Source organism: Ostreococcus tauri, assembly GCF_000214015.3.
Source record: "Ostreococcus tauri WGS project CAID00000000 data, contig chromosome 07, whole genome shotgun sequence".
Taxonomy (NCBI): Eukaryota; Viridiplantae; Chlorophyta; class Mamiellophyceae; order Mamiellales; family Bathycoccaceae; genus Ostreococcus; species Ostreococcus tauri.
The window spans coordinates 536,697-557,847 of NC_014432.2; the positions used below are offsets into that span (position 1 = coordinate 536,697).

Below are 21,151 nucleotides of genomic sequence, written 5' to 3' on the forward strand. Positions count from 1 at the left end.
TCGAAGATAGAAGTACCGGTACCGTTAGCGTGTTGTTATCATTTTTTTCGATTTGATTACCTTCGTCTCCGTATAAAAACCAATGGCTAGGGATGGCTCGGAATCGAGAACGACAGGTTTGGAAGATAGTAGAGCGCGTGAGCTGCGGAAAACCGCGTGCTGTCGACCAATTTCATCTCCGCTAATAGGCTTCCATGCCTTAGATGAGATCAGCGACGTTGGAGGGAAGTTCCTCGATGACCGTTTGGTAGAAACGTTGGATGTCCTGGAGGAGGCGTTCGTCGTCGGAGGTAACAAAGTTGATGGCGACACCCTTACGACCGAAACGGCCGGAACGACCGATACGGTGAAGGTAGTTTTCGGGCTGCGTGGGCAAGTCAAAGTTGATCACCAACGAAACTTGTTGGACGTCGATACCACGAGCAAGCAAGTCAGTGGTGATCAACACACGGGACGAGCCGGAGCGGAACTCGCGCATGATGACGTCACGGGTGTTTTGATCCATATCACCGTGCGTGGCGGAGACGGTGAAATCGCGGGCACGCATGTTGTCCGTGAGCCAGTCAACCTTACGACGAGTGTTCGCGAAGATAACGGACTGCGTAATGGCGAGCGTTTCGTACAGATCGCAGAGCGTGTCCAGCTTCCATTGTTCCTGGTCGACGTTGACGTAGAACTGCTTAATACCTTCAAGGGTGAGTTCGTCACGCTTGACCAAAATGCGCACCGGCTTGGTCATGAACTTGCGCGTGATCTCGAGCGCCTCCGGCGGAAGCGTCGCGGAGAAAACACCAACTTGAACCTTCGGCGGGAGCAAGGTGAAGATGTCGTAGATTTGATCCTTGAAACCTCGGGAAAGCATTTCATCGGCTTCGTCAAGAGCAAAGATCTTGATGTGGTCGCTCTTCAAAGCGCGACGACGAAGCATGTCGTAAACTCGACCCGGGGTACCGACGATGACGTGGACACCAGCTTGGAGGATGCGGGTATCTTCACGAACGGACGTACCGCCGACGCACGCGTGGCACTTCACTTGAAGGTAGTCGCCGAGGGCGCGCATGACCTTCTCGATTTGCTGGGCCAACTCCCGCGTCGGCGCCAAGACGAGCGCTTGGCACTCGGTGACGGAGTAGTCCAAGGATTGGAGGATACCGGCGCAGAAAGTGGCCGTCTTACCGGTACCGGATTGCGCCTGCTGGATCACGTCAAGACCCTTGGAGAACGGCACAATACCACGTTGCTGAATGGCGGACGGCTTTTCAAAACCATACGCGTAGATCCCGCGGAGCAAGTTCTCTTGGAGGTTCATCGTGTCGAACGTCTCGTGGACTTCCGTCCATTCCGTGATGATCGCGTTTCCGTCTTCATCCTTCTCTTCGCGGAGGAGTTCCTCCATGCCGCGGTCGTAGTTGGTGTCGTCGAATCCTCCTTCACCAGACATGTTGAAGTTTCTGCGTCGGGGAATTCACGGCGAGATGTCGTCAGTCGTTTGTTCGTGCGCAGTTCTCATCATGCCCTCATTCGTCGTCCCCACGTGCGCCACCGATTGCGACGGACGAACGATCTAGAAACCAAAGATCATTTTACCGCGCATTCGCGCCGCCACGCGCGCGTTCGCCTTCCATCACCCACGCGAGCGCCCGTGAGACCTCGTCGAGCGACGATACGACGGAATGTCTCCTTTAAAAGATTTCCATCGCCATCGCGCTTCATCGCGCGCGGTCTCGCGTCGCGCTCGGTGTCCGATCGATCGAAACGCCATCGTGTCCATCGCGCCGCCGCTCGAACGAAGACCCATCTCTCACGATCGATCGCGTTTTCGATCGCCCCGCGTCCGCGCGCGACGACGCACGCGAACGAACCTTTTTTAAGCGTTGTTTGGGCGTGCGTAAGGGTGCGGTCGTGCGTCGTGACGCGACTGTGTGAGGCGCCGGCGTCGGTCAAACGCGCCCGAGATAGGGTTAAAAACAAAAACCCAGCATTTTGTTCACGTGCGATATTTACAAAGGTCTAAAATGTCCACACTACACTCGGACGCCGCTCGCGCACTCGATGGCGGTTTTTGTGGTCACGTATGCACTCGCGATGTTTCGTCGAGGGCGCGACGCGCGACGTCGACGCCGTCGCGCGACGCGTGCGATGGCGCCCGCATCGCTCTCGAGCGCTCGGACGGCGTTCGCGAGGGGGCAGGCGAGCTCGTTCGCCGACCGAGCCGGATGGAGCGCGAAGAGCGCGCGAAGAGGGATGTCGAGACGCGCGAGCGTCACGAAGACGCCGAGAGCGCTCTTCACCGGTCTGGTGCAGGGCAAGGCGCGCGTGCGGTCGTTTGAGAACTTAAACGACGAGTTCGCGCGGCTCACGTTGGAGTTTCCAAAGGGGGCGCTCGATGGAATCCTCATCGGGGCGTCGGTGGCGGTGAATGGGACGTGTTTGACGGTGGTGGAGCTCGGCGCGGATGGCGCGAGCGCGAGCTTTGACTTGATCGTCGAGACGCTCAGGGCGACGAATCTCGGGAAGTTGAGCGTCGGGAGTGAGGTCAATTACGAGCGGAGCGCTAGGGTTGGGGATGAGATCGGGGGGCACACCGTGAGCGGGCACGTGCACTGCACGGCGGCCATCGTGGAGGTGGTGGACACCGAGAATAACAGAAAGGTGGTATTCGAGACGAGCAATCGTGGGTTGATCAAGTACGTTCTGCCGAAGGGTTTTATCGCCATTGATGGGTGTAGCTTGACCGTGGGAGAGGTCGATAAGACCACGGGGCGATTCAACGTATGGTTGATTCCCGAAACGTTGCGCGTGACGGTGCTCGGGACGAAGCGCGTGGGCGACACGGTGAACATCGAGATCGAATCGCAAACCCAGGTCATCGTGGACACCATCGAGCGATACATGGCGGAACGAGGAATTTAGCGGCTTACTGGTAGTCAATTTGCTAGAGTTTCAATTAAAGAAGTTTAAAGTTTCATTTGTCCACAATTGTGTTTACTTTTTAGGCCCGGCGACTCGCGACGAAATTTACACGGCTCGGAAGTGAGCTCACAAAAAACAGATAGCTCATGCATGACGAAAGTTACAGGATGCCCTTCATGAATCGAACGCCACAGGCGTTGCAAAGTGTCTTCTTACCCTCCGGTCCCATACGCCACTGCGGCGTTTTCACCGTGCCGCAGTGCAAGCATCCGCGGCGCTGCTTCTTGCCGTTCGCCATGACGAAGACATCCGTTGCACGAACCGCCTTGTAGTCCTTCCTTATCGTCTTGAACGCCTTCGCACGTTTGATCGAAATCTCTTCCTCACGACGCCTGCGTTTCTTCGTGTCTACTTTCTTCACTTGAGCGACGACGTCAGCATCGGAGTCTTCACCTTCGGTGACCTCTCCATTAGCGCTGTCCTCGAGTTGGCGTTTTGCCACCTTTCCGCACGGTGCAACGAGCTCGCTGGAGACGCGGAATACGCGCCCATCGGCGATGGTGGCGAAGTGTTCTTGAGACTCGAGCACCAAATCACGCTCCATGGCGCTGCATTCGCGCTCATATTCTTCGAGATCGTCGTCGCGAAGCGACGCCGCGCTCTTGAGGGCGAAATCGATGTCCACTTTCGGCGCATCTGTCGCCCGCTCGGTGGGGAAATCGTCCGCCGGACCGCGAACGTAATCGAACGGAGCTTCTCCGCTCATAAAACTGTCATCATCGACGTGAAGGAACGCACTCTCGCGCACAGTTTCCGCGAAGCGTCGGCTCGCGTCCTCGTCATCGGCGTAGTCGCCCTCGTTATCGCTCTCGGCAGTGCTCTCGGTCCGATGATCGAGCCACTCAGGAGAGAGGAACGGCTCGTCGTCGCGATCGAAGCCCGTATCGCTTTCACGCATCATCATCATCACCCCCGGAGCGACCGACGGTAACGAGTTCAACACACTCCAAGCCTGTAGATTGAATGCAAAAAAAGTCGTCAGTCGAGTCCGAGGTGGGCACACGCGCTCGTGCGAGCGTGTTTCGAGGTCGAGATCGCGACATCGTTTCCGATCTCGCTTCAGGACACGTCGTAGAAATGTCGTAGAAATGTCGAAGAACTCGTCATTTCCCATCGAAAACACGCACCTTGTCCATGAAAACCGCATCAAAATGAACCTCAAAATCGAACCGCTCAAGTCCCGTCGCCGTGTCTGCGACAGCCGAGGAACGTTGTCTCTCGCTCACGCCCGCCTCCCGCGCGCGTTCGCTCACACCAACGTCCGTGTCTTCGAACACGATCCACTTCTCGATCGTGCTCTCGTCCAAATCGCTCATAGCGCACTCCGAGACCTCGGCGCTGTCGTTCTCCAGACCTCTCCTCTCGGTGCCGGGAATTCCGTCGCTGTCTCGAGGAAACAGGTGCCGAGCGCTTATACCGTTGATTTCTTCACCGAGCGCGCCCTCGCTCGCCTCCGCGCGCCCACGCGAGCGTCTCGAACGAACACAATCTTGTTCCAAGACGTCTCTCTCGCCCTCGCGCGCCCTCGAACGTCGCGCGGACGTCGGACACGGAGACGATGCGATCGCTCCGCGGTCAACGCGCGTGACGACTCCACGCGCCTTTGACGCGCGCACGACGCCCGCGCGCCCGTCCCCTCTCGCGACCGCGATGGAAGAAAATTCCTCCATCGTTTCCCCCCGCGCCCGGGCCGCGTTCGCCCCGCGCATCGCCCCTCCATCGCGATGATCTTCCGGTCGACGTCCTCTCGGAGTCGGAGGCGTTTTCCGGAGCGTCGCGCGCGTTTTCCCCCGCCGCGGTCGCTCGTTCGCGTCCGCGAGCGCCACCGATGGACGCGACGCGCGTCGTTTCGACACCATCACCCCCCCCGCTCGCGCGCGCGTTCGCCCGATGCGCGCGCGCGCGCGTCGTCACCGACGAAGGATGCCGACGTCGCGCGCGACGGCGACAGGTGGCCCAAAAGTCGCCTTTTTCCGCGCGCGCGTCGGCGCGTGTCCTCGGGGCGCGTCCACGAGTGCGGACTCGTGGAAATGTGGCGGGAAAACGCGAAAAACGGAACAACGCCCACGCGCGCGCGGCGACGAAAAAGTGCCGCGCGCGCGGTCGACGGGCACGTCCGCGCACTGTTCGCCCACACGCGCGTGATGTGGAATATTTCCACGCCCCGACCCGCGCGCGCGCGCCCGGCGCGGGGGCGTGACGTATGGGCACACACATGGGCGTGTGCGTCGCGATGTATGACGATCGCGTATACGCGTGTGTATACGTCTGTGTACGCGCGCGGCGTCGACGCCATCGTCGATGGATGGATGCCCCGGGCGCGCGCGCGCGAAGACCTCGGCGCGCGCGCTGGACGGGGCGACGCCGACGGCGACGCGATCGCGAGCGACGGGCGCGGGGTGATCGCGCGCGGGCGATCGGGCGCGTTGGACGGGCGTGGACGGCGCGAGGGCGCGCGCGCGGGTGATCTGCGCGCGATCGCGGCGACGCGCGAGCGCGCGCGCGATGGGCGACGGTGGAGGGAAGAGCGCGTTCGATGGCGCGCGGGGGATGTCGGTGGCGTCCACCGCGGAGGCGCTCGAGGAGTTGGGCTACGCCGCGTCGTACGCGAAGGATGGATTGGTTGAAATTCTAGGGAAGCTGCCGAGGCTGGACGACGTCGGCTTGGCGAAAGTGCTCGGTATGGTGTGCAGGACGACCGCTGGGTTGGATCAGGCGAACGGGGGGGACGCGATGGCTTCGTTGGCCAAGGCGGCGGGGATCGCCGCGCCGAGCGCAGAGGCTTTGAGGATGACTACGTGGAACGGGGACGCGGTTGTGGACGCGGTGAACGCGGCGTACAAGGAATTAAACTGGGATAACGCGATGGAAAACCTCGACCAGCCCGAGTTTGGATGTCCGACGGAGGCCTCTTTCCGAGTGTTGTGCGGGATGTACTCCAGGGCGACTGGTAAGAGCTTCCCGGCGAAGGCGTTGTGCGCTGCCCCGTGGGGTAAGAATCAGTCGGGTCAGATTCAGGCTTTGCGCCAGCTCTTGGGCTCGACCAGAGAACAGTGCGATTGGGCGGATTTGAAACACGTCGATGTTGAGGGTACGACAGTGGGGCCATGGGCGTGTGTAGAGTTGATGGCGACTCTCGGAGCGCTGAGTGAGAAGGGACACCGAGACGCGGCGCGGGGGGCTCTCGAGCCTGGCTCGAGCAGATCGCCGGAGACTGTGTGTATCACCCTCTCGCAGGCGTGCGATGAGCACAACACGCTCGCTAGGGACGCGTTTGGCGCGCTCTTGCCCCCGTACGTGGCGGCGGCGCACCCAAAGGCTGGCTTAGTTTTGCGCAACGTGTGGGGGAAGCACTCCGTGGCTGTGATTCGCGCCATGGTGGACGCTCACTCTTCCTCGCCCGCGGCGGCGGAGCGCATCTTCGAGGTGTGCCAAGAGTTGAACGCATTAAATGTCGTCATCGAACGATCTCCGTTCCCGCTCGCGATCGAGATGGTAACGATCGCGTCAAGGAAGGTCGGCGTCAACCTGGAGCAGTGGATACAGGAAAAAATCAAGGCGAGCGGCGCCGCTTCTGTGAGCGCGTGCATGCGATTCTTGCGCGCCAGGGCGATGCAGGAGGGTACTGAAAAGGGCGGTGCGCCCCTCGCATCGGATGTGGTCCAGATTTTCATGAAGGTTCTCCTGGGCGTGGCTTCGAGCATGCCGCCCGATTTGCAAGCAGAGTTACGTCAACTCATCACGCAGATTCAAAACTCCCCCAATAAGGGTCGAGACGCCAGTGCGGATGATATGGCGGCTCAAGCCGGCACCGCGCAAGGATTCAGCGCGGACATCGAAGAGGAGGCGAACCGCTATTTCCAGCGCGTGTACTCTCAGCAGCAATCCATCGGTGAGTTGGTGGAGGTGTTGCGAAACTTCCGGGCGAGCCTGGTGCAACGCGAGAGAGATATCTTCTCTTGCATGGTGCACAACCTGTTCGATGAGTACAAGTTCTTTCCCAAGTACCCGGAGAAGGAACTTCGAATCACCGCCGTACTCTTCGGACAGCTTATCCTGCATAACCTTGTCAGCAACATCACCCTCGGCGTCGCCTTGCGATGCGTCTTGGACGCGCTTCGCAAGCCGCAAGGGTCGAAAATGTTCGCCTTTGGCTCCGATGCGCTCGAACAATTCAAGCGTCGACTCGCAGAGTGGCCGCAGTACTGTCAGCACTTGGCTCAGATCCCACACCTGCCCCAGGCGCATCCAGACTTGATGCCGCTCTTCGCCAAGGGTGGCGATCAAACAGTGGCACTCGGTCGCAGCGAGCCAAGCATGAACACCGCCGCGAACGCGGACGCGCAGCTCGCCGCTGGCGTCGCTGGTATGCGGCTTGGCGATGGTGAAGGAAATAACTCACCTTTGCCGCGCTCGTTATCGTCGGCGGTGAACATCGGTGTGCCCCCGCAACCACCAGGACCACCACCGCCGGGCGAGGTGGGGCCGAAGGCGCCAACTCGAGGCCAGAGCCAACCGCAACTCGCTCGGGTGTCCAGCGGAGGACAGATGTCGAACATTAGCAACGCGCCGAGCGGATTCGCAACGTCGCTCAACATCGACACCCTGGTCGCCGCGAACGCCGAGGCTGTACAAGCTGACTCGGCAACCGCGGACAAGGTGCACTTTTTGGTGAACAATCTCTCCGCGGAGAATGTGGAGGAAAAGTCGGCCGAAGTCAAGGCTAAGGTCACTGCCGATCTATACGAGTGGTTTGCGGGATATCTTGTCGTCAAGCGCGCGTCGATTGAACCGAACTACCACACTTTGTACCTCGAGTTACTCGACAAGATAGGCGAGAAGGCTTTGTACAAGGCTATTTTACACGCCACTTATCGTAACATCAAGGTCTTGCTGTCGAGCGGTAAGGTAAAGACGAACAGCGGTGAGCGAAGCTTGCTCAAGAACCTCGGCTCTTGGCTCGGTCAGCTTACCATAGCGAAGTGCAAACCAGTGTTGCAGCGTGATTTGGACGTCAAGGCTTTGATCCTGGAGAGCTACGAATCGGGTCGCATGATTGGCGTCGTCCCGTTCGTCGCCAAGGTGCTTGAACCGTGCAAGGCTAACATGATCTTCCGTCCTCCGAATCCGTGGACGATGGCGATCTTATCGCTATTGTGCGAAATCTACAACGAGCGAGATCTCAAGTTAAACCTCAAGTTCGAGATGGAGCGTCTGTTCAAACACTTGGAAGTCAACATCAAGGACGTCGAGCCGTCGACTTTGCTGGTGTCTCGCATGCGTGAGCGCATCAACAACCCCGACTTTGTTGCGGACAAAAACTTCGCCCCACCGCCAGCCTCACATTCGGCTTCGTCGGAAGGGTCGTTGCAACAAAGCAGCGTCGGCAGTCGGGGCATGGACGAAGAAGAGAAGAGCCGATTGCAGACACAAAGTCTCGAGGGCGCCTTGCCAAACATGCAAGCACACGTTCGTGTCGCTGCGGCGCCGAACCTCCCCGAGTCCACTCGGGCGGCAATCGTTCGTCTCCTACCGGTGGCTTTGACGCAGGGTATTCGAGAAATCGTTGTTCCTGTCGTCGAGCGTTCGGTCACGATCGCGTGCAAGACGACTCAGGAGTTGGTACGAAAAGATTTCGCCACGGAGGTCGACATCAACCGCGTTCGCAAAGCGGCACATCTCATGGTTTCTTCCCTCGCCGGCTCTCTAGCTTTGGTCACTTGCCGAGAACCTCTCAAGGCGAGCGTCGCAAATCAGCTTCGAGCGCTGTTGCAACAATCCGGCGCCGGTGCTGGCGCCGAGACGGCTGCGCTCGAGGCTGCAGTTCAGTCTGCTACGGTTGATAACCTCGAGTTGGGTTGTGTCCTCATCGAAAAGGCGGCTTCGGAGAAGTCGATTCGAGACATCGATGAACTTCTTGCGCCTGCGGCGATAGTTCGTCAGAAGCACCGCGAGTCTGGGGTCAACCAGCCGTTCTTCGATGCTTCCATCATGCAAGGTCAGCACCTGGCGCTTCCAGAATCGCTCAGGCCTCGACCTGGGCAGCTTCCCACCGCGGCGCTTCGCATCTACGACGACTTCGCGCAGCTCCCCCGCGCGCCGCCGCCGCCGCCTTCTGGCGCGCCACCTGCGTTCGCTCGACAACCGTTCGGTCAGCAACCGCCGCCGCCACCCGTGGCTTATCCAGGCATGCCGCCACCACCGCCACCGGGCGCGCCACCGCCGCTTCCCCCAGACGCGCCCGAGGGCTCCACGGAAGCCCCAACGGAAGCAGCGAAGGATGCATCGAAGACTCTATCGACTGGAACACATCCGCACGGTCAACCAGATCCCGCTGGATTGCGCGAGAAGGTCGCCGCTCACTTCGACGAGTGGGCTCGAGTTCAGGACTTGCCGCCGACAGACGTGGCGAGCGTTGCATTCATTCAGCGATTGGTCGAATCTCGACTGCTCGCAGAAGACACGCAAGAACGTTTCTTGCGCATCTTGGTTGAACTCGCAGTGACACACTGCCTCAGCAGCGAGGTTCCGGGTGCGACGCCGCAGGCGAGCTCTCAGCTCTCGTTCGCCGCGATTGACGCCTACGTGCGCCTCGTGATTCGATTGGTTCGTCGCAAGGAAGAGCCGCTCGCTTCGCGACTGGCGTTCTTCGGTCGGGCCTTGGTAGCCATCGTGCGCACGGCAATGCGTGATACGGATGAACGAAATGTGGCTTTTAACGCCCGTCCGTACTTCCGCGCTCTCGCTGGCTTGCTGAACGAGATGCACCCCTCGGACACGGCATTGGACTCCTCTCATCCTCAGGTCCTCGCGGCGTTTGCGTCCGCCTTCTTGGCGCTGCAACCGCTTCGTGTGCCCGGTTTCGCGTTTGCCTGGCTCGAGCTCGTCTCGCATCGCTGCTTCATGCCGAGACTTTTGATTGATCACGAGCAAAAGGGTTGGCCGCTCCTGCAGCGCCTCTTGACGGCGATTTTGCGCTTCATGGAGCCGCACTTGCGCACGGCTGATCTCTCTGAGCCGATCAAGTTGCTTTACAAGGGTATGCTGCGCATGTTCTTGGTGCTCTTGCACGACTTCCCTGAGTTTTTGTGCAACCATCACGTGAACTTTTGCGACATAATCCCGCCCAACTGCATCCAGTTGCGCAACTTGGTGTTGTCCGCGTACCCGCGAAACATGCGACTTCCTGACCCGTTCACACCCAACTTGAAGGTTGATTTGCTTCCGGAGATTCAACAGGCGCCGAGAATGAACGCCGACGCTGATCACGCGTTCCGCTCCTCGCCCATGCGCGAGGAAGTGGACTCGTTCCTCAAGACTCGAAAGCCTGAGAACTCGAGCCAGCTCTTGGTTCATCGCTTGACGTTGTCGCCATCCGCCGCCCTCACTGCGGGGACAAAGTACAACGTTCCGCTGCTCAATGCTTTCGTTCTCTACGTCGGCGTCCAGGCGATCCAGGCCAACCGAAATAAGGACGCATCCAGTGGCATCGCTCAGAGCGCTCCCATGGAGCTCTTCTCGCAGCTCATTCAAGCGTTTGACATGGAGGGTCGTTATCTCTTCGTCAACGCGATCGCGAACCAACTTCGCTATCCGAACTGCCACACGCACTACTTCTCGTGCGTGATCTTGTACTTGTTCTCCGAAGCCAAGTTCGGAATCATTCAAGAGCAAATCACGCGCGTGCTCCTCGAAAGACTGATCGTGAACCGGCCGCATCCGTGGGGTTTGTTGATCACCTTCATCGAGCTCATCAAGAATCCGCGATACAACTTCTGGGGACACTCTTTCACCAAGTGCTCACCAGAAATCGAGCGACTTTTCGAGTCTGTCGCTCGCTCGTGCTTACCGCAAGACAAGGAAGGTACCGCGCAAAGTAAGCCGGTGCCGGTGCACGCGAGCTAATCGCAGCGAAACTCTGATACCGCCTCTCTTCTCACTACAAAGCTCGCCCTGCGCGTTCTCCCATCTGCCCAACACAAGATGAGAAAAAACAAAAAAAGCTCTAGAGCTAGACGTGGAGGATAGCCTCCACACGTTGTTTCTATAAATACATACTCAAAAAATTAAATTGTCGACAGACCACGCATTCGCGAAGTCATTTCGTCCTCCCAGACGTCGACTTTGACGCGAAGCGCTTGCAACCACTCGGAGGCGTCGTCGCCGAATGTCTCGCGAAATTTCTCCTTCGCTCCCTCCGCCTCACGACGAAGCGCGAGTGCCTCCGCCTCGGCAACGCGTACGCGACATCTCGCCCACGCAGTTTCCAGACGAAGTTCCCGATCCACCTCGTCTCCATCTTCGTCCACGAATCGAACGTCCTCGACGCCCGCCATCCGGCGCAACGCCGCCACCTCACGTACCAACACCCGCACGCTCTCCACGTCACACCACGCCGCACTCGCAAATTTCAACGCGTCATCCACCGCGCGCAGCGCCTCTCGCACCCCGTCGTCCGCATCATCACCACTCGCGTCGTCGAACGGCGTCCCACCCGTCCCGTCACCGCGCGCCTCCGACACCATCACCGCCCCCGCGCGCGCCCCCGAGCGAGCACGACGACGCGTCCACGGCGCGCGCGCGCGCGCGTCGTCGGGCCCGTCGCGCGGCGTCGCCCGATCCCGAATGTATCCCCCGTCCGAGGGACGCGACGGCGCGCGCGCGCGCGCCGCGCGACACGTCCGACCGACCGCGACGGGCGCGGGCGACGCACACAGCCCCGTGGCGCGCCGACGACGCGCGCGACCACGAACGCCGTCCACGAGACGCGAGACATCGACCACGGCTGGGCGATGGACTCGGTCGGGTGAAATCACGATCACCGTCGACATCACCACCCGACACTTCGTGATGTGCATCACCGTCACCACCCATCGACGGTGATGGACTCGACCGAGGCGATGGACGTCGTGTCGCGACACAAAATCGCCCGGCGCCGATACAGGAAAATATCCGAGAAAGATCTCGAACCGTTCCCGCGAAAAGTGCGGGGTGAAGACACGTTTCCGAGTCATCACTCGTGGAGACGACCGACCCGTGGGCACGCGCGCGCGGGCGTCCCAATCGACGCGACGCGTCGACGGCAGCGCACACGTCGACGCGGACACCACGGCGACGGGCGCGCGCGGGACGTGTGCGTGACGTGATATTCCACGACGCGCGACCGCGAGCGCGGGTGAGCGGATCGACGACGTCGCGCGCGGCGCACGTCGGGGATTGGACGTTTGGATTGTCGTCGGTGATCGACGCGAGCGAGGGCACGGGGGATCGATCCGACGCCGTGCGGCGCGCGCGCGTTGTGTGGCGCCTCGAGGTGATCGAACGGGCGTGCGAACGATGCGTGGGAGCGGTGCGATGGGGGCGAGGGCGGTGGCGGTGCGGGCGCCGAGGGCGGGGCGACGGATGGTGAAGACGGCGAGCTCGAGCAGCGGACGGTTCGAGAGCCGCGCGAGCGCGTCGATGACGTCGCGCGCGCGGGAGATGGAGCAGACGTTGGAGGTGCAGGCGGAGGGTGAGGGTGTTGAAGATGAGATGCGTGAGATCGCGGTGGATGCGCGCGCGCCGCGAGTGCGAAGAGATCGGGCGAAGACGGCGTCGAGAGAGCTCAAGCGGAGATTTCAGTCGCGAGACGCGCGGTGCGTCATCCTCGCGGGTGGGGCGGATGAGACGAATCCGTTGACGCGAAGACGCGCGAGGAGTGCGGTGCACTTGGCTGGGACGTATCGCGTGATCGATTTCCCGATGACCAACCTCATCAACTCGGGGATGCGTCAGTTGTACGTCTTGACGCAGTTCAACAGTCACTCGCTCGTGACGCACGTGAACAAGGCGTTTCCTTCGGAATTATTCGGAGGCGAAGTAAATGGTTTCGTTGAAGTTTTACCGACGAGCCAAACTCGCGAGCATGGGGAGACGTGGTCGTTGGGAAGCGCGGATTGTGTCGCGAGACACTTGTCGAGCGGCTCGCTGACCAAGTACACGTACGAGATGCGCATGGAGGATGAGTGTTTACGACAGCTCGGCTCGCTCGATGAGTGCTTGATGAGTGAGCTCGACGGGACAACCATCATTTTGTCCGCGGAGGCGCTTTACTCGATGAATTTCGCCGAGCTCTTGGAGCAGCACTTCTTGAAGGGAGCAGATGTCACAATTGCTACGTGCAATCAAATCTCCTCTGACCAGGCAAACGCCTTTGGAATCCTGGACGTTGACGAGATGACAGCTCAAGTGAATTGCTTCATTGAGAAGCCGACGAAGGCTCAATTGGAAGAGTTCATGCAGTGCACGACGGAAGAGCTCGAAAGCTGCAAGCTCGACGCCAACATGGGCGTGTACGTTTTCAACAACTCCGCCCTATTGGAGTTGTTGACGGCGTCAAAGTCTGGCGTGGCGCCAGGGGACCGACACGAGTTCGGTAAGGACGTGATACCGTACGCGATTGATATGGGTTACGACGTGAAGGCTTTCAGACATTCCGATTACTGGAAACCGCTCCGAAGTCTTCGCGACCTTTACGAGGCGAATATATCCATCGCCGTCGGCGGCGACGCCGCTTCACTTCTCACACACGGGCGTCAGGTGTACACTAAGCCGAACTTTTTGCCGCCCACCACGTTCCATGGTTCAGTTTACACCGAGAAAACAATTTTCTCGGATGGATGTCTCGTTCAGGACGGTTCACGCATCGTGAACTCCGTCATTGGCGCGTGCACCTCTATCGACAAGAACGTCGATCTGGAAGGCGTCGTCGTCGTCGGGCGCGACGAAATAATGAAACGATCCGGCGGTGTGAACAGCGTCCCCGACATCGGTGCGAACACCATCATTCGCAAGTGCATCATCGATTCTGATGCCACCATTGGCGCGAACGTGCGTATCGTGAACGCGGCTGGGATTGAAGAACTCGATCGCACCGATGAAGGATACGTTATCACCGAAGGCATCGTCACCATCCTGGGTGGTGCGATTATTCCGGACGGTTTCGTCATCTAATCACGAAATATTAAACCGGCTTACCAAAATCTCACGACAAAAGCCGTATCAACATGGGGCGCATGTTAACGAAGTAACCGCATGAATAGAACCACATGGACGTGTGCTTTGACAAATCTAAACTGAAGAATCTACGTGCGACACTTAGTCTCTCACTAGAGCTGCCGCTGTGTAAAACTACGAAATGAAGTCGAGTGAATCAACTTTTGTATGTTTCAAGACAATAAATGCACACTACTAACGTACCGTTACCGGTACTCACTATAGTTTGTGGAATTCTGTCGCGCCGTCGCTACCGTTGCTCACGCTCGACCTTGGCGAGTCGAGAAGCTTTTGCTCACTCTCGTCACCCGTTCCACCCTCCGCCTCGGCTAACTTCCGGACGTCTTCGTCCGCTTTAGTCATTTGGTAGTACGCGAATCCTAGCACATTCACTCCGTACCCGAACAACTGCAAGAACGTTGTCTTCTCACCCATGAAGATGACGCCTATGAGAATGATGGCAATGTTTCGCAACTGACCAGCGGCCTTGAACGTCAGTGATCCACAAGTCTTGATCACCCCGAGCGTGGTGATTAGAACTAGAAACCCCAAGACCGAAACCGCGATAAATGGCCACGGATTCTGGCGAACTATCTCTAAGTCCCCCCGCAGCGATATTTCCCTCTCTTCAAAGATTGCCACCCCTATCGCTAGGAAGAATAAGTTCGCTGGACACGTGTAAAACAACCCCTCCAACAGACCGAACCCGCGATTATCTAAGAAATTCTGAAACAACACCATTCGCATCGACTCCGCGCCTTCACCGATGATCATCAACGTCATCCCGAGCGCCGTGAACGTCTCCTCTGTGGCGCACGCCACACCCATGCCGACTGTCATCATCGCCACCGACACCACCTTTGGCTTCGTCGGCGTGTCTAACTTTGCCATCACTAACATCGCAAACACCACGCACGGCGACAGCGACTTCATCATCTGTATGAAACTGACGCTAAGGTACAGATACAACTGGTTCCCAGCCGCGTAGGTCACCGCGGTAAAGAAGCCAATCGGGAAAACCGTCAACAACCACTCTCTAATCGTCAGCGTCTTCTCCAGCTTCACGCGATTCGTCACCACCAATACGGCGGCGATGATCCACGAGACCAAAGGCCCCGTGGCGCTCACCGCGATCGGGTACGGGAAGTCGTACTTGTTCAGCACCGCGTCGTTCAACAGGATTATCAACCCACTCGTCGTGCCCCACGCGAGGAGGTAAAACGTCGCTCGGAACGCGTACACCGCTCGCACGAGGCGTTCATCTCGCAAATCTCTTCCCCCAAACCCGAGAATGGCGCGTGATAACGTCGTGAGCGCGCCCATCGCTCTGAACACCCTTCGTTCGTGTTGACCTCGCTCGAGCGACGCTCGAGCGATCTTTACGCGTCGACGGTCGTTTTCGCGAACTAGATCGACTCGTGAGACGTTCACGCGTCAGCGCGGACGCGACGGATTCGTCGCGCCGCGCTGCGCGCGTGTGTCTGAAGTTTCTGGAATGACTGACGTACTAAAAACAACTCTATGTGACTACTCATTTGGCTCCTCCGCGTCCTCTGCTTCATTCTGCTCGCCATCTCCCGCATCCTCGCCATCGCCGTCGGCGACTCCATCTTTCTCATCGCCGGCATCGTCTCCCTCGTCCTCCTTCTTCTCGTCTCGCTTCCGCTTCGCGCTCCGCTGCCAGGTCTCCAGCGCCGCGCGCGTTTCCAGAGCAATCTCACCGAAGTCGCACTCTTCAATCGCCCTCAACACATCCTCCGCGCTCACCGTCTGTCGACGATGATCTCGACAGATCTCGTTCGCCGTCGCAGTGATGTAGTGAATGAAAATCTTCGCGCACTCGCCGTGTGCGGTCAGGGCATCTTTTTGAATGTTTGGTTCGAATGCTTGTCCCTTGGCATCGACGTTATCGAGGGCGTTGAGCTTGGACTTGACGATACGCTTGACGTGCGCCCTCGGGAGGTCCTCGTCCATGACGGTCGCGAGGTGAGAGTGCACGCGCGACGCGCGATGCAGTGTGTCGCAAGGGAGAAACCAGTTGCTCGAGCTGTCGAGCGCGCGAGCGCGGTGCATGTTAGGTCTATACTTTACTTTTCATGTTTACCGGTACAAGACGTGGCATCTAATTGTTATCACGTATAGCGCCAGTTAAAGCCCTTGAGGGAGTTGGAGAGCTGTCCAACTTGCTTGGTGAGCTCGTCGTTTTGAGCCTTGAGCTCGGTCGCTATTTTCGCTCGCTCTTTATCTGTCGCATTGAGTGCGTCTCGTAGACTAGCCTCGACCGTGTCAGGGTGAGCGTTTTTGTATCCGTCGAGCGCGCTCGTGCGACCGGTGTCGACGGCGTCGAGGTTATAGTCGAAAAGATTGTCCCACTTATTGTCCAGGAGGGCGAGCGCCGTCTTGAGCGGCGTCGCGGCGTAGAGCACTCCGGCGCGCTGCTCGACCAGACCCTCTCGAAGGAGTTTAATGATGCTACCCTCGACGTCGAAGTCGACGTCCACGCCGAAGACATTCTTGAGGAAGACCTCGCACTCGATGTCAATCTCCTTGAGCGTCATGCTTTTTCCTCGGATGGTCAGGATGACAAACGCGAGAACCATTTCCTTGCACTCTTGATCCTCCATCGATTCCAGAAGGTGCATCAACATCCCATCTTGAGAGTTCGCGCTCTTTGCGATGAGTTCCTTCGCCATCATGCCGGAATAGCGCATCTTAGCGGCGTTTACGGCGGTGTAGGACTGACCAAGCTTACCGAGCGACGCAAGCAGAATTGTTTGCATCTTCTTGGTCCAGACTTCGCCCTTGATCAACGCCCAGATGAGCGTGCCGATCGCCAGAACAATGGCGATACCGTTTTGGATCATCTCCGACAGCTTCACAGACATGGTCTTGTCGGGGAAGATCATCTCGAGATCTGCCATCGGGATGTTGGTGAACGACTTGATGATAAGAGGTCCGGCACCGGACGGGCCCGAGGGCTCGTTCGGGCGTGGTTGGGCCATGCGATAAAGCAGCACCACCTCCTTGAATGTTGGTTCCTGAATCTCGAGCGTCGAGAAGAGCTTACGCAGCAGGACGAAAATATTTGGCATCAGTCGTCTAAGCGTGAGACGCTCGAACGACGTCACGTTTCGCTCTGGCTCTGACGACTCCGTCGTTTTCTGCTTCGACGCGCGCACGTTCACGAAGACCGGCTTTGACTGACCAATCAACTTCAAGAACGGCTCCTTGACGAGCATGCTGAGCAACATCTCGATCTTCTCCATGATGAACAACCCTTTCGCCTTGGCGATGCCGTAACCGCGCTTGAAAACCAGCGCCTTTTGGCTGAACTGCGGCAACCCGCTCGCGAGCGACGGATTCTTACTCAAGAACGTCTTTAGGAGCGACTCGTCGTGGCTCGCCCAGTCGACGTGCACCGGAAGCGTGAACAAGAAGTCCTCCGCGCTTGCGAGTTCCCACTCCTGCTGCGTCAGCAGCGTGAACTCAGCGTCGGCCATAAGCGCGCAAAACTCCCCGACGAAATCCACGCTCGCCGCCTCAAAATTCGTCGGCGTGAGCATCCCTTCCCCGTACCCAACGCTTCGTTCCTCACCCTTCACCACGTTCGCCAGATCGAAGTCTCGCTTGATTCGATCCCGTTTCGCCAGCGCTCCGTAATGAAATAGGCTTCGCACCATACGGATCACGTCTCCCACCGCCGCACGGTCGCTCTCCGGCACCATCTCCAGCGCAGCGTCGCGCAGGAAGCTCAGACCCACCGGAATGTGCGCGCTGTGCGCGATGCGCACGACGTTACCGTCGTCAGCGGTCGAATCATTCAGCGTCGAGGCCATGACTTTGGTGAATTCGCGATCGAACGCGTGTCACCGTCTCGCGCGCGCGTCGCGACGTAAAGCGCGAGGGTGTTTCGAACGTGTGCGAGTGCGGCGCGAGCGAAAGGCGCGAGCGCGGTGTAGTGTGGGGAGCCAAATGGGTTTCGACACGTGCGCGAGAGTGGTACCTAGTTGGATAATCCAACTTGGATGTGCCGTGACGGCATCGGACGTGTCGGCTAGGGGCTAGGAAATCATACTCACACGCGCTAGGTCAAGACGAGAGGATAAGAGATTACGTGCTCCGCTTGGCGACGTTTTTCAGACCCACGCCGACGCACGAGCAGAAGACGGTGCCGCTCTCGATCTCGGGTTGGACGTGGAAGACAACACCAAAGAAAGACTTGATGACTCGCAGGGTGTCTATGGCGCGCGGCGTGAGCTGGCCCAGACGCACGCGCGACACCTGTTCAGGGCCACAAGCCAAAAGTATCAAAGCAAGGGACTGGTGTGTGCTGTCGACGACGCCTCCGCGCTGGATCTCGGCGACGAGAGCCTCGGCGACGCGACGGCCAATGTCTTCGGGCACGCGCGCCTCGGCGTCGTCGCTCCAGTCCACACCCGAGGCCTCGTCCTTGGCAGACGAGCACGCGGTGGAGGCGCCGTCCGCGCCGAGCACGCATCCCGTAGTCGTCTCCGCGACGAGAGAGAGCCCGTACCCTGGACTCTTCCCCGCCTCAGGCCCGACGTGATGGTCCGTGAAAATGTACACGTCTGGAATGAACTTATTCAGCACCCCGCGCGCCGCGTCAACCATCCGATTCCCGTTCTGCGGCGAAACCTTACACGTGAACGTCACCCCACGCACCCGTTTCACCAACCCCTCGTCGCACCAATCCAGCGTCGGCAGCGTCTTCACTATAGGCAGTGTCAGCGTCACGCTCCCGCCGCCACCCGGCGGACACCCTCTCCGCGTCACCTCCAATCCCAACCCATCCTCCACCCCGAAGTGTTTCTTCAGCATCGGCAGCGTCACCGTCCTAAACACATCCACGCTCACGTCGGCGTCGTCGTTCGTCACTCCAGTCAGCGTCAACTCGATCGGTTTCTTCGCGAACAATCCGAGCGCGAGCGTCGGCTCGACGTAGTACCCGACCCCTCGACTCGCCGCGCACTCGTGCGTCAACCTTCGTCCACCGCGAACGACCCCGGGCTCAAACCTCAGAGACGTTCCGTCTTCGCCGATAACGATCTTCGTTCCGTTCGTCAGCTTATCGACGAGCCGGAGGAAGGAGATTTCGTAATCGCGCAAACCGACCGAGGCGGCGGCGGCGTCGGGACGCGAGGCGCTTCGCACGTCGCGAATGACGAGCGGTTTACCGCTGAGGACGGAACAGAGGACGCGAGCGCGGAAGTCCTTGGCGCCGGTGAATCGCACGACGTCCGAGGGCATTTTGAGGAGGGTGCGGGCGCCCAGATGTGCGGTGGTTTCGAGGAGCCCGAACGAAGCTCGAGCGAGCTCTCGCGCGGTGAACGAGACGTGGAGATTAAGGTGGGCGTCGCGAGCGATTGGAGACTCGGATGGGAGAACCGGTGGAGGAATAGATTTGAAAATGAATTGTTTACCGGTGCATCGAGTGTCGAGATCACATCGTGCCGAACGCGCGATCGCCAGCGTCGCCCAAACCGGGTACTATGTAGCCGTCATCGTTGAGGACTTCGTCGATCATCGCGGCGTACACGCGAAGTCCCGGGTACCGCTCGCTGAGCTGTGTCAGCGCCACAGGACTGGCAACGACGCATATGATTCGGATATTTTTCGGTGACGCGCCTCTGGAGACCATTTCGTCTATGGCGGCGACGATGGTTCCGCCCGTCGCCAGCATCGGGTCGCTCACCAAAATCTGCGAGTCCTCCGCGAACTGCTTCGGGAGCTTGTTCAGGTACAGTTTCGGCTGCAGCGTCTCCTCGTCCCGAACGTACCCCAAGTGATACGTCACGGAGCTCGGCAACACGCTCGCGCTCTCCTCCAACAGGGTCAACCCGGCGCGCAAAATTGGCACTACACACACCGGCTTTTCCGGGTTCACGTATTCCACGTCCGCGATCGCCAGCGGTCCCTGTACTTGCGCCTCGAACGTTTGCAGCCAATCTCTACCGCATTCATAGATCAAAATCCTCCCGATCTCCGCCATCGCCGCTCGGAAGATCGGCGGCGGCGTCTGCACGTTTCGCGCCACGGCGAGCCAGTGCTTTAACAACGGGTGCGGCGGGACGAGCACTAACATCTGATTCGGGTTCGGTTGCGCCCTGGGCGGTCCCTCCGACGCATCCGCGCGCGTTTTCACCCCCGCGCGTCGCATATTTCCACTCACACGCGTCGTCGTCACCTTGGTCGTCGTCTCGGTCGTCATCGTCCCTCTCCGACCTCGCGTCGCCCCTTCGCGCGCGCCTCGACCACTCACCGTCACGAACATCGATGCCATCGTCGACATCATTCGTTTCACCACGCTCGCTCGCGCGCGCGCGTCGCTCTGCGGCAGCGACGCGGGTCGAGCTCGTCGCAAATCCATCGTCAAAACAAAACTTGTGTGTTTTTCCTTCACACGCGTAGGGTTCATACTGTGCACCAGTCACGACTCGAAAATAGTCCCTCGGGTGCCGAAGGCTGACACATCTCTCGATCGGATACGATCGCCTCGTCCCATCGCCGTCTCACTGCGCCCCGTTCGACGCTCGATCGTCGACGAAACGGAGGGCGATGATGCTCGCGAGAGGATGTCTGCGCACGTCGACGCGCGCGACCGCGACGCGCGCGACGATGAAGGGTGCGAAGGCGCGAACGATGACGATGACGTCGAAGCGAAGCGTCGCGATGAAGGCGTCGGAATCGAACGACGAGGGGGCGAAACGCGCGGCGTTGGCCGCCATGGTCGCCGCGTCGGTGCTTATGACGAGTGCGGTGATGCCGGAGGAGGCGGAGGCGGCGAGGAGCGGTGGACGGGTCGGGGGCGGATCGTTCCGGGCGTCGAGCCGGGCGTCGCCGCGGATGAGCGCGCAGAGTCGAACGGCGCCGCCGCTCGTGGGCGGAGGGTACGGGTACGGGTATAACTCGGTGTTCATGCCGATGCCGATCATGCCAATGTACGGATTCGGGTTCGGGTTCGGGGGACTCGGATTCTTCTTCAACGTGATGCTCTTCTTCTTCGTGCTCAACACCGTGTTGGGTTTCGTGTCGCAGCTGCAGGAAGGGGCTAACCGACGGAACCCGTACGACGACGACGAGGAGAGTGATGACGAGTTCGACGGCTGGAATCGACGGCGTTGAG

The 21,151-nt window shown here is 59.4% G+C and overlaps 12 protein-coding genes across 12 annotated transcripts; 4 read left to right on the plus strand and 8 right to left on the minus strand.

Moving 5' to 3' along the window:
* Positions 1 to 199: 199 nt before the first annotated feature.
* On the minus strand, positions 200 to 1,441 carry OT_ostta07g03380 (Helicase, C-terminal; the record flags this gene model as incomplete). Its single annotated transcript, XM_022983846.1, has 1 exon — positions 200 to 1,441. One exon carries the CDS (start codon positions 1,439 to 1,441, stop codon positions 200 to 202), a length of 1,242 nt encoding a protein of 413 aa, XP_022839470.1.
* Positions 1,442 to 2,139: 698 nt separating this feature from the next.
* On the plus strand, positions 2,140 to 2,913 carry OT_ostta07g03400 (Lumazine-binding protein; the record flags this gene model as incomplete). The annotated part of the gene is made up of 1 exon (XM_003080381.1): positions 2,140 to 2,913. The coding sequence occupies one exon, from the start codon at positions 2,140 to 2,142 to the stop codon at positions 2,911 to 2,913; it is 774 nt and encodes a 257-aa protein (XP_003080429.1).
* A 160-nt stretch (positions 2,914 to 3,073) lies between these two features.
* Positions 3,074 to 4,832, minus strand: OT_ostta07g03410 (Zinc finger, GATA-type; the record flags this gene model as incomplete). Its single annotated transcript, XM_003080382.2, has 2 exons — positions 3,074 to 3,925; positions 4,101 to 4,832. 2 exons carry the CDS (start codon positions 4,830 to 4,832, stop codon positions 3,074 to 3,076), a joined length of 1,584 nt encoding a protein of 527 aa, XP_003080430.2.
* A 646-nt stretch (positions 4,833 to 5,478) lies between these two features.
* OT_ostta07g03420 (CCR4-Not complex component, Not1, C-terminal) lies at positions 5,479 to 10,878 on the plus strand (the record flags this gene model as incomplete). The annotated part of the gene is made up of 1 exon (XM_022983847.1): positions 5,479 to 10,878. One exon carries the CDS (start codon positions 5,479 to 5,481, stop codon positions 10,876 to 10,878), a length of 5,400 nt encoding a protein of 1,799 aa, XP_022839471.1.
* A 161-nt stretch (positions 10,879 to 11,039) lies between these two features.
* On the minus strand, positions 11,040 to 11,498 carry OT_ostta07g03430 (unnamed product; the record flags this gene model as incomplete). Its single annotated transcript, XM_003080385.1, has 1 exon — positions 11,040 to 11,498. One exon carries the CDS (start codon positions 11,496 to 11,498, stop codon positions 11,040 to 11,042), a length of 459 nt encoding a protein of 152 aa, XP_003080433.1.
* Positions 11,499 to 12,327: 829 nt separating this feature from the next.
* Positions 12,328 to 13,965, plus strand: OT_ostta07g03440 (Nucleotidyl transferase; the record flags this gene model as incomplete). The annotated part of the gene is made up of 1 exon (XM_003080386.2): positions 12,328 to 13,965. One exon carries the CDS (start codon positions 12,328 to 12,330, stop codon positions 13,963 to 13,965), a length of 1,638 nt encoding a protein of 545 aa, XP_003080434.2.
* A 261-nt stretch (positions 13,966 to 14,226) lies between these two features.
* Positions 14,227 to 15,330, minus strand: OT_ostta07g03450 (Triose-phosphate transporter domain; the record flags this gene model as incomplete). Its single annotated transcript, XM_022983848.1, has 1 exon — positions 14,227 to 15,330. The coding sequence occupies one exon, from the start codon at positions 15,328 to 15,330 to the stop codon at positions 14,227 to 14,229; it is 1,104 nt and encodes a 367-aa protein (XP_022839472.1).
* Positions 15,331 to 15,534: 204 nt separating this feature from the next.
* On the minus strand, positions 15,535 to 15,981 carry OT_ostta07g03460 (Transcription factor CBF/NF-Y/archaeal histone; the record flags this gene model as incomplete). The annotated part of the gene is made up of 1 exon (XM_022983849.1): positions 15,535 to 15,981. The coding sequence occupies one exon, from the start codon at positions 15,979 to 15,981 to the stop codon at positions 15,535 to 15,537; it is 447 nt and encodes a 148-aa protein (XP_022839473.1).
* A 158-nt stretch (positions 15,982 to 16,139) lies between these two features.
* OT_ostta07g03470 (Protein of unknown function DUF3754) lies at positions 16,140 to 17,843 on the minus strand (the record flags this gene model as incomplete). Its single annotated transcript, XM_003080388.1, has 1 exon — positions 16,140 to 17,843. One exon carries the CDS (start codon positions 17,841 to 17,843, stop codon positions 16,140 to 16,142), a length of 1,704 nt encoding a protein of 567 aa, XP_003080436.1.
* A 274-nt stretch (positions 17,844 to 18,117) lies between these two features.
* OT_ostta07g03480 (RNA 3'-terminal phosphate cyclase/enolpyruvate transferase, alpha/beta) lies at positions 18,118 to 19,275 on the minus strand (the record flags this gene model as incomplete). The annotated part of the gene is made up of 1 exon (XM_022983850.1): positions 18,118 to 19,275. One exon carries the CDS (start codon positions 19,273 to 19,275, stop codon positions 18,118 to 18,120), a length of 1,158 nt encoding a protein of 385 aa, XP_022839474.1.
* Positions 19,276 to 19,468: 193 nt separating this feature from the next.
* OT_ostta07g03490 (Uracil phosphoribosyl transferase) lies at positions 19,469 to 20,395 on the minus strand (the record flags this gene model as incomplete). Its single annotated transcript, XM_022983851.1, has 1 exon — positions 19,469 to 20,395. The coding sequence occupies one exon, from the start codon at positions 20,393 to 20,395 to the stop codon at positions 19,469 to 19,471; it is 927 nt and encodes a 308-aa protein (XP_022839475.1).
* Positions 20,396 to 20,697: 302 nt separating this feature from the next.
* Positions 20,698 to 21,150, plus strand: OT_ostta07g03500 (Protein of unknown function DUF1517; the record flags this gene model as incomplete). Its single annotated transcript, XM_003080392.2, has 1 exon — positions 20,698 to 21,150. The coding sequence occupies one exon, from the start codon at positions 20,698 to 20,700 to the stop codon at positions 21,148 to 21,150; it is 453 nt and encodes a 150-aa protein (XP_003080440.2).
* Between the last annotated feature and the right edge of the window lies 1 nt (position 21,151).